The sequence below is a fragment of the Sinocyclocheilus anshuiensis genome, unplaced genomic scaffold, assembly GCF_001515605.1.
Source record: "Sinocyclocheilus anshuiensis isolate Anshui unplaced genomic scaffold, SAMN03320099.WGS_v1.1 scaffold426, whole genome shotgun sequence".
Taxonomy (NCBI): Eukaryota; Metazoa; Chordata; class Actinopteri; order Cypriniformes; family Cyprinidae; genus Sinocyclocheilus; species Sinocyclocheilus anshuiensis.
The window spans coordinates 664,539-675,271 of record NW_015542362.1 but is presented as its reverse complement, the minus strand read 5'-3'; the positions used below and the strand labels follow the sequence as shown (position 1 = coordinate 675,271).

General features: G+C 36.5%; 1 protein-coding gene across 1 annotated transcript in view; it reads left to right on the top strand.

Moving 5' to 3' along the window:
* gba2 (glucosidase, beta (bile acid) 2) overlaps positions 1–10,725 on the top strand; it is a 13,477-nt gene extending 2,752 nt beyond the window's left edge. Inside the window, exons 3-17 of the mRNA XM_016490767.1 lie at positions 1,114–1,205; positions 1,954–2,069; positions 2,582–2,800; positions 3,096–3,335; positions 3,908–4,164; positions 5,709–5,834; positions 6,501–6,685; positions 7,302–7,406; positions 7,572–7,679; positions 7,934–8,085; positions 8,212–8,318; positions 8,510–8,652; positions 8,767–8,882; positions 9,752–9,943; positions 10,033–10,725. Coding sequence (XP_016346253.1) covers positions 1,114–1,205; positions 1,954–2,069; positions 2,582–2,800; positions 3,096–3,335; positions 3,908–4,164; positions 5,709–5,834; positions 6,501–6,685; positions 7,302–7,406; positions 7,572–7,679; positions 7,934–8,085; positions 8,212–8,318; positions 8,510–8,652; positions 8,767–8,882; positions 9,752–9,943; positions 10,033–10,251 — 2,377 coding nt within the window. The 3' untranslated portion in view covers positions 10,252–10,725. The remainder of the gene's footprint in view (positions 1–1,113; positions 1,206–1,953; positions 2,070–2,581; positions 2,801–3,095; positions 3,336–3,907; positions 4,165–5,708; positions 5,835–6,500; positions 6,686–7,301; positions 7,407–7,571; positions 7,680–7,933; positions 8,086–8,211; positions 8,319–8,509; positions 8,653–8,766; positions 8,883–9,751; positions 9,944–10,032) is intronic.
* The last annotated feature ends 8 nt before the right edge of the window (positions 10,726–10,733 follow it).

The following is a 10,733-nucleotide window of genomic DNA, read 5'->3' as shown; positions in this document are numbered from 1 at the left end:
TAAATCGCATGCGATATTTAATGCGCATCTTGTCAGAAAGCCGGTTCTGTAATCAGCGGTAAATCTCCACCTGCGTGCTTTCACATTGAGCAGCATTAACTACACAGAGCCGTTGTTCACTGACGAGCTGCGCAAAAAATCGCGCGAATATGAACGTGGTTTAGCGCAGCTCCTCAGTGAACAACGGCTCTGTGTAGTTAATGCTGCTCAATGTGAAAGCCCGCAGGTGATGGAGATTTACCGCTGATTACAGAACCGGCTTTCTGACAAGATGTGCGTTAAATATCGCATGCGATTAATCGTGCAGCCCTACTCACTAGCATACTAGCATAGAGGCGTGGCTGGCGTCTATGATAGTCATATGCAGTCATGCATTGAAACCCTCCATAGTAGGTGAACTTTGCAATTTTTTAATCTGAACATAAATTATTTTTGTAATAATTGTTTTATTAATTTTCCTTTAATACAACATAATCTTGCCAAGTGATCATTCCATTAACAACATGTAAGCGGGGAAAAAAATTCCAATTAACTTAGCAAGCATAAATAAATAATTTAGCAAGTCTGGAGAGATAAAAGTTGCACTTTTTAGATAAATATGTAATATAAGAGGTTTTGATTGGGGAAAAACTTCAGTACTAAATCAGTGATCACTACAAAAAGGGATTTGTATCCAGGGCAGAGACAGTTCAGTGCTTTTTCAGCCTATCCCATAATGCCATCTGCCCTTTTATGTTTGAGTGAATCAGTCTCTGTTTCTAGGCGCTCTTGTGCTGAGTCCAACAAGACTGAAAACAGCTGTGTGTGCATTATTGCAGGAGAATGAGTGAGGCAGAAAAGAATGAGTTGGATGGAGTGGTTTGGGAGTGACTAAAGTGGAGATGTAGTATGTGTATGTGAAACAGAGGTTCATTATTAGAACTAGCATTGCTGTGAAGCTATAAAGACCAATTTAAGAAGTCAAAGTGTGATTTTTGCACATAGATGCATGACCAATATATTGAACAAAACTCTGTTGCCTTCACTGTTCATCAATACCAGTTCAAGGCTATACCTGTGTGTGACAGAGAGAAAGGCCAGTTTAGTGAATTCTTCCTTGCTTTGTCTGAGCAGGTATCTGAGATGGTGGTACAGAAAGACCCAGGTTGAGAAGAAGGCTCCTTTTATTGATATGTTTCGGGCTTTACCACTGAGACAAATTTATGGTAAGCGCAAAGACAAATAGAAACATCAAAGCAACAACAACTCTTAAAGGGATAGTTCAACCAAAAATCAAATTTCTGGCATTAATTACTCATTAATTACTTCGTTTATCTTGAGAGAACAAATTAAGATATTTTTGATGAAATCCCAAGAGCTTTCTGACCCTGCATAGACCGCAGTGCAACGTAGTAAGGACATCGGTGGTTCAACCTGCAAGTGGTTCAAGCTGTGAGAATACTTTTTGTGCACAAAGAAAACAAAAATAATAACTTTATTCAACAATTCTTCTCCTCCAAATCACGTCTTCCACCATTTTCGGGAGTACCTCTGCACTGAACAACGCATGCGCGTGGTGCTACTGATGCATGGTACTCTCCATAATGGCAGAATACATGACTTGGAGGAGACGAATTGTTGAATACATTTATTTTTATTTACTTTGCACACAAAAAGTCTATTCTAGTCTAAATCTATTCTCATAGCTTCGTAAAATTGCGGTTGAACCACTGATGTCACATGGACTATTTTAACGATGTCCTCACTACCTTTCTGGACCTGGGAACATTTCAGTTACATTGCTGTCTATTGAGGGTCAGAAAACTTTCAAAAACATCTTGTGTTCCGAAGATGAACGAATGTCTTACGTATTTGGAACGACACAAGGGTGAGAAATTAATGACAGAATTTCCATTTTTGGGTGAACTATCCCTTTAAAAGGACCCAGTGTAACAGAGGACATGTTTTGTGTAGGTGCTCCTCTTGGTGGCATTGGCGGAGGCAGTATCACGCGTGGATGGAGGGGAGATTTCTGCCGGTGGCAACTAAATCCTGGAATGTACCACTACAAAACCGTTATTGCTAACCAGGTAAAGAACTAGTGTGATCCAGTAAAATACCACTGTTCAAAAATTTGGGGTCAGTAAGATTTGTTTTTTAAAATAAATTATTCAGCAAGGTCACGTTAAGTTGGTCAAAAGTGACAGCAATCACATTCATTATGTTGCAAAAGATTTCTATTTCAAATAAATGCTGTTCTTTTGAACTTTCTATTCAACTGTTTTCAACATTGATAATAATGGTTTTGAGTACCAAATCAGCATATTAGAATGATTTCTGAAGGATCATGTGACACTGAAGACTGGAGTAAATGCTGCTGAAAATTGCAGCCTTGGTGAGACTTCTTTCAAAACCATTAAAAAAAATTCTTACCAACCCCAAACATTTGAACTGTAGTGTTTAGTGTTTAGTATTTAGAAATTAGTGACTGTTGGTATGTGTTTCACAGTTCTGGGCAAGTGTGTGTTATTATACAGTATATGCAGGTGTTCAAATCTACCTTTCACCTAGTTTGTCTATTTTAACCCCCTCTATCTCCTAGTTTACAGTGTGTCTGCGCAGGTGTGATCAGACAGTATACCAGCAGGTGTTGTCTATGGAGCGACCCCCGACTCTTCAGGGTTGGAACTGGGGTTATTGTGGTGAATACGCCTTTTACCATGCTCTGTACCCACGAGCCTGGACCGTCTACCACCTGCCTGGCCAGAATGTCACTCTCACCTGCAGGCAGGTGTCACCTGTCATCCCTCACGACTACAAGGTGACAAGCTGTTTAGAATGTTTGATTGTTGCTTTTATTTATAATTCATTTATATTATATATTATACACTTTCCTTTACACAAAAATGGCAGCATACAGTAACTGTTCAACACTGATAAAAGTGCTACTTGTAAAGTTTGCTGCTGTAATGCCTGCTGATTATTCGACTTTGCCATCACATGGATAAATTACATTTTAAAATATATTAAAACAGTTATTTTAAATGATTATAATTCAGAATATTACTGTACTTATATCAATATTGCAGTTTCTAAAATCTTTTTCTCATTTTCAGGACTCCAGTCTTCCTGTGGCTGTGTTTGTGTGGGACATTGAGAATAAGAATGACTACGCACTTGATGTTTCCATCATGTTCACGATGGTTAATGGGTCTGGCCATAAAGACGATAAGAGTGGGGGCCACTGGAATGAGCCATTTCACCTGGAAAAAGATGGAGAATCTGTGTCTGGGGTGTTACTACATCACCAGATGCCTGTCAACCCTTACACTCTGTGTATAGCTGCAAGAGAAAAGGTAATGCGCCAGTGTAAATCTAGAAGCAGCAGGTTTTGCCTGTAGTAAATGCATGAAAACAACTCACAGTGCACAGACAAAACCACTCTGCTAAACAGGTTTCACCATCACACCGCTATACTGTGTGAGCTCCTGTTTCTCTGTGCAAATAAGTGCTTTGTGGGTGACTGATTGCTGTGGTTCACAACAATAAACTATGCAAAGATACTGCTAATACCATGTAAACCATATGAGTGCTCTTTAAATGTTTTATCGAGAAACAAGACTTTAAAGACAACTTAAACTGTTGATAAAGATATGTTGATGGAATTCAGTGTTGTTTTGGACCCCACTGACTTTCATTTTATGGACAAAAATGGTTAAAACATTCTTCAGATAATCTTCTCTTATGTTCCACTGAAGAAAGAATGTCGTACAGGTTTGGAATGACGTAAGAGTGAAATAGTGATGACAGAATTTATATTTTTTCGAGTGAATTATCCCTTAAAATCTGTCTAGGTAGGCAGCTCACTAGGTTTTGAGGCAGAGCTGTTGTTGTTCCTCTCTTTATTTAAAGTTTCACTTTATTTTAGTCTGGCCAAGAGATCAGTCACCAGACGGCGTTTAGCCCAAAGGGAACCTGTAGTGCTCTGTGGAGTGACCTCATGACTGATGGACGGCTCGACTCACCTAAGGACTCCAGCCCACCCACACAGAAAGGGGAGGAAGTGGCGGCAGCCCTGGCTGTGAGCTGCTCGGTGCCTGCTAACAGTCACAACAGTGTGGAGTTCAGTTTGGCCTGGGATATGCCAAAAATCACATTTGGCTCCAGAGAGAGAATATATGAAAGGTATGTGTATATGCAGAATAGGTCAAATGATAAATCCCTTCCTTTCATGCAAATGATAAATACATCACAGTCATGATTAATGATTTGTTACTTGCTGGTTGGTTGTTAGTGGGAGGGACATTCTCACTCTAGAGAGCATTTGATTGGACAAAAATCTGTGTAGAGAAACACAATGAGTCATCAATATTTTTGGCCTGTTTTCAGAAAAGTGAACAATTGTACATTTTGAATGTGAACAGCATAAGTTATGGAGGGAAAATTTGTTTCAGTTCAGTGAATCCAGATGAGTAAGACCATGATGCATAAATATTTTAATGATTGAAAAAAAATGTATCATCAATGTTGTTTTTTTGACATCTCCAATGTATAGTGACACATAATATGCTCTATGTCTTGCTCTCTAATCTCTTTGTACACATTATGGGTCAGGTTACCCTAGTATGTTTTCTTAGGTATGTGTGTAAAACAGAAAACCCTACGAAGTGATTAAAAACATTTTTGTGTCTTTTAATCTATATGCACTACCGTTCAAAAGCTTAGGATCAGTAAGATGCTTTTTTAAAAAGAAATTAATACTTTTATTCATCAAGGATGCATTAAATTCTATTTCTGGTAAATGCTGTTCTTTAGAACTTTCTACTCGTCAAAGAATCTTGGAATAAATATCTGTTTCTATACAAACATTAAGCAGTACAACTGTTTTCAAGATTGATAGTAATATTTTTCATGAACACCATATTAGAATGATTTGTGAAAGATCATGTGACACTAATGACTGGAGTAATTCAGCTTTGCCATCACAGGAATTAATTACATTTTAAAATATATTAAAACATACATTTTTAAAAATTGTAATAATATTTTACATTCTTACCATTTCAAATGCAGCTTAAGTGACTTCTTCCAAAAATATGAACAAAATTGATCAACTCCAAGTTTTTGAATGATAGTTTGTTCCTTTATAGACTCAAATGTTTACAAAAATGACATATATGTGCATTATTGATTTACAGTTGTTCTCTTACCTGAGAAAAATATGAAAGGGCTTAAAAGAGACACACAATTTGATATGTCTTGCCATACTTCCTGTTTCAATAGGAGACAGTGCTTTAATGCAATTTCATGAGAATTTTTAAGGGAAGTGGTGTGGCTGTGTATAAAAATAAGTTATATTTACAAGCTGCATGAAAGGAAGGGTTTGAGTCAACAGTCATACAGTTCAGTTTGTACTCCTTACACATTCATATTAGAGCAGCAATGCTAGTTTGTTTAATCTCAGAGAATCCAGGAGACAATGATGCATAAATGCTACAAATGAAAAAATGTCATTGTTTTAGTTTGCATTACATTAATGAGAATGAGACTTTATTGCATTACATTAATGGGAATTGGGGGAAATGTGCTTAATTGTTATATGAAGATCTTAATGGTCTTAGAAATATGCTTCATTTTGTTTATAGACTATATAATTGCATTTGAAATGATGAAATAATACCCATTGATGCTATGAAATAATAACATTATTTGTGTGGTGTTTGTTTCAGGAGATACACACATTATTATGGCACCAAAGGAGATGCTGCCCCGTCTCTGTCTCACTACGCACTCACACACTACAGTAAATGGGAGGAGAGCATTGATGAGTGGCAGAGGCCGATTCTACAGGATGGGTAAAAAGAAATGTCTTTTTCCCATGAAAAATATCAAGCTTGAGGGCATGTCAGCCTGTCCTATCGGTTAATCAAGTTGTCTGCTGCCCATTTGTGTGACTATCGTTCATCTGAAAGACTGTGTGTAAGCAAGCAGTCGTCCTTCCTGCAAATACATTCGACTACTTATTTAAACGAACAGGAGAGTAATGGATTTATCCATTATGTGCATAGACAACAGTAGCCTTTATATGCCATTTTGCACGTATTACTAATTTTGTTTCCACAATCCCCTTCATACTGTTGAGTGCACTAAATACAGAATGAATTGTGTATGCTTTGAGTAGTGTTGCCCGAGTCACATGCGACATACTAATTCCAGGTGTCCACCTATTGTTTCAACATAAGGCATCTATTCTTTTCAGTTGCGCGGTTGATTAATCTGTTGGTATTTGGCCGTTTTGAGATTAGAAGGATTGGCGATATCCTTTGCTAGCTTGGCAAAATTCTTTGTTGTGTCAGTTTTAAAAAATATACTGACAGCCCCGTCATTGGGCAAACCACATTTTCTGTTTTTTTTTTAAATATTACTAAATATTGTGTGAAATAAATGTTCACTTAATGTATTTCGACATCCATTCTGTGTATGTTTCACCACCGGTAGACTTAAACACAGTGTTGTTCTAGGTCTCTTCCGGCTTGGTATAAGTCCGCTCTGTTTAATGAGCTGTACTTTGTTGTGGATGGTGGAACCGTGTGGGTGGAGCTTCCAGAGGACGCTGACATCAGCGGTGGGCTTCGTCCTGAGGATGGGGGGCTTCCAGCCCAGCCTGAAGTTGTCAAGGATTACGGCCGTTTCGCTTACCTAGAGGGTAAGAGAGTAGGGCTGTAACATTCAACATGAACTTAACATGCAAACTAAACTCAATATTTATTTAGAACAGGTTTATAACATTTGATTTGTGTATATAATTATGTATGCCATGTACAAAAAACCATGGTAAAAAATATAACCAGCATTGCTGAGAGGAAATCTGTTGCTACTGAATTGTAATCAGTGTTATTTTAGTATTATTTATATACTATTATAGTATTCATTTTGAATGAGCTTTTATTTTTTATTTTCAGTTTTAATTTGTGTTTTAGTAATTTTGTCATTTGTATTCGTTTTTTTATATTTCTATATAGCTTGATTTTATTTATTTATTTATTTTTTCCACTTTTAGTAATTTTAGTACTTCAACTAAAAGTAGTTTATTTTTGTTAGTTGCCAAGGTAACATTTTATATATATATCTTTTTCATTTAAAATTTTTCATCTAAAATGTATATTTTATTTAATTTCAGCTTTATTTCAAATACTGAAAATGAATTTGAATAGTTTTAGATTAAATTTAGAATTACACTTTAGATCTTAGTTCATTATACACTAAACGTTCATTAAAGTTTAAATCAAGGTGATAAATAAATTCTTTGTCTCTCGCTCCAGGTCAGGAGTACAGGATGTATAACACATATGATGTGCACTTCTATGCTTCATTCGCTCTCATCATGCTCTGGCCCAAGCTGGCTCTGAGTGTGCAGTATGATATTGGTAAGCTAGGCTCACATTTGAACATTGAATGTATTTGAATTCATTATTAATTATTTATTTTTAATATTTTGTGTTTTAAATTCATTTGCAGATTTTTTTCTCATACTGTTTTGCATTCTCTCTTTGTTTAATTATACTTTTTTCCCCTCTCTCTTTCATATTCAGCTGGTAGTGTCGTTCAACACGATCCTACAGAGAGGTTAAATCTAATGAATGGCCGATACTCACCAGTCAAGACCCGGGGTGTTGTACCTCACGACATTGGAGACCCTGGTGAGTTGTGCATAATAGGATACCATGAAGTCACACGTCACATTTGTCAAAGAGAGAAAGAGAGTTCACCTAAAATAGAGATTGTCGTCATCATGAACCCCATAATAATTTTTTTCTTGCATAATGCATTAATGTTAAATTATTAGAAACACATTTGAGTGGTCTAATTGTAGCTACCGTATCTCTTTGTTTTTTCAAAATGATTCATCTCATTTTATTAATGTCAATAAAACCTACTCTTTGATTTCAAACAGATGATGAGCCATGGGTTCGTGCCAATGCATACATGATCCACGATACAGCTGACTGGAAGGATCTGAACTTGAAGTTTGTGCTGCAGGTGTACCGAGACTATTACCTGACCCAGGATGAGCAGTATCTGAAGGATATGTGGCCCATATGCCAGGTGAGTTTTTCTCTATTGTATTTTAGGATTTTGTGTAAAATTATATCCTCTGTATATGCAAATGTAAAGTGACTTGTCAAGTTTTAAGACACATTACCCAAATATCTGATGTTCTGGCTTATTTAGACAGTTATGGAAACGGAGTTGAAATTTGATAAGGATGGTGATGGGCTGATAGAAAATTCTGGCTATGCAGACCAGACATATGATGGATGGAAGGTGACAGGACCCAGGTTAGGACTCAGGAAGTTTTTATTTTATTTTATTTGAAAATGAAATATATATTTTTTTTTTTTCAAATTTCTCAGAATATGCAAATTATGTTTTTTATTTTAAAATTATATTTTAAAATCCTGTATTATGACATAAGTTTTGTTATGGCTAGAGTAACAATATCCCTGTGTTTCCCTGTGTGGTCTTCCAGTGCATACTGTGGTGGTCTGTGGCTGGCGTCAGTGTGCATGATGTGTAAAATGGCACGTGTGCTGAATTGCGAGTCTGTTTATCAACGCTACAGAGATATTTTGGAGAGAGGAAGAGCAGCCTTTGACAAACTCCTGTGGAATGGTAAGTGTAAGCATACACGGTGCCTATTTAAAACAAAAGTGGTCTTCCAGCAACCACATTCAGTTTAATGCATTCATTTTCCCCATGTGAAGTGTCTTTCTCCTTCTCTGTTAGGCAAATACTACAACTATGACAGCAGTGGACAGAGCATGTCTAATAGTGTAATGTCAGACCAGTGTGCAGGCCATTGGTTTCTCAGGGCATCTGGACTTGGGTACGATGACTACCAGGTAGTCTGAAAAACATTTTACAAGCATGTTTTAATATGATCAACATTTGGTTGTGTTTGTACCACTTAATGTTCATTTAAAAATAATTTTGAATGGCTTCATTAACATAAGAAATATTGGTAACACTTTACAATATGGTTCAGTGCCTTAACATTAATACATTAGGTGTCATAAAATAACCATTTACACTACTGGGGTGGGTAAGATGTTACCTTATGCTCGCTAAGGCTGTATTTATTTTAATAAAAATTTTAAAAAATTGTAATAATGTGAAATATTATTACATTTAAGGTGTGTATATATATATATAATTTTTTATATACTTTTTTTTTTAATGCAACATTCCTTTTATGGCAAAGCTGAATCTTTAGCAACCATTACTTCAGTGTCACATGGTTCTTCAGAAATTATTCTAATATGCTGATTTGGTGCTGCTTAATGAAGTGTGATGAAGAGAGAGTTCTTTTTCAGGATTATTTGATGAGCAGATAGTTTGAAGAACAACAGACTTTTGAAAAATTATAAATGTTTATAAATGATCAGTTTCTTTAAAAAAAGCAACAACAAAAAAAACCAGTGTTAATTTCTACAAATTAAATTTTGTTTACAAATTTATATTGATATGAATTCATATGAATTGCAATAGAAGTATTGTTCATTGTTAGTTCATGATACCTAACAGCAAATAATTCAACCTCATTGTAAAGTTTTACAAAGTAAAATTAAAAATTAACAAATAAATAAATAAAATGCTGTTACATTAATTTTGCATGGGTCACTTAGACTCCAGTAGGGGTCAGTGTTCTATAGGAAGAGTAGACTGTGGATGGGAACTAACATGAATTTTCTACACCCATTTCTCTATGCAGGCTTTTCCCAAGGAGAAAATCTGTAGTGCGCTGAAGTCAGTGTTTGACCTCAATGTTATGAGCTTTTCAGACGGGCAGATGGGTGCGGTGAATGGGATGAGGCCAGAGGGTGTGCCTGATCGTTCCAGTGTCCAGTCAGATGAGGTGTGGGTGGGAGTAGTGTACGGATTAGCAGCTACAATGATACATGAGGTAATCAAACCTCAGATCATATCACTAGGTTCCAGATTAAGTCAATCTGTTAATTAACTCCTAATACAACCCGCTGTCTTTTTTCCCAGGGCATGATAGAAGAGGGAATGCACACTGCTGAAGGCTGTTACCGCGCTGTATGGGAGCGAATGGGAATGGCCTTCCAGACTCCTGAAGCATACTGTGAGAAAGGCATTTACCGCTCTCTCGCTTATATGAGGCCTTTGAGCATCTGGGCAATGCAGCTTGCACTAAACAATAGACCAAACCATGGCAAAACCACTGATAAAGATGTGGGACAGGACTGAGCTGGAGCCTTATACATGTGCTAAAGGGAACTTGTGCTGTTGAGCCTCCATAATGAAGTGACCTCTTAGTTTTAAAAGACCGCAAAGAACTTTGGAGATAATGTCATCATGCATGAGCTGTCGGTTCACACAGAACCTTAATTTCCAGTTATTTTGTAAAACTGACATTTCCACTAAAAATGTGCATAAGCTTTACCACAGTCCTATGTAGCAGCTATAAATCATAGTTTTACAAATGGGAGTGTAAAGGCTTGGTCTCAGTGAACTGACATACTATTCATTATGATATTGGATTTAGGGTCATTGATCTTTGGGAATCAATAAGTTAGAGCATGATTCTATATAATTTTCACTGTATAGGTTCACAGTATAATTCTGATTCTGATTCTATATTTTTATTTCTATTATGGGAATGATCTATAGAGTACTTGAAGAAAGAACTGCTGGTTCTCTCTCTCTCTCTCTCTCTCTCTCTCTCTCTC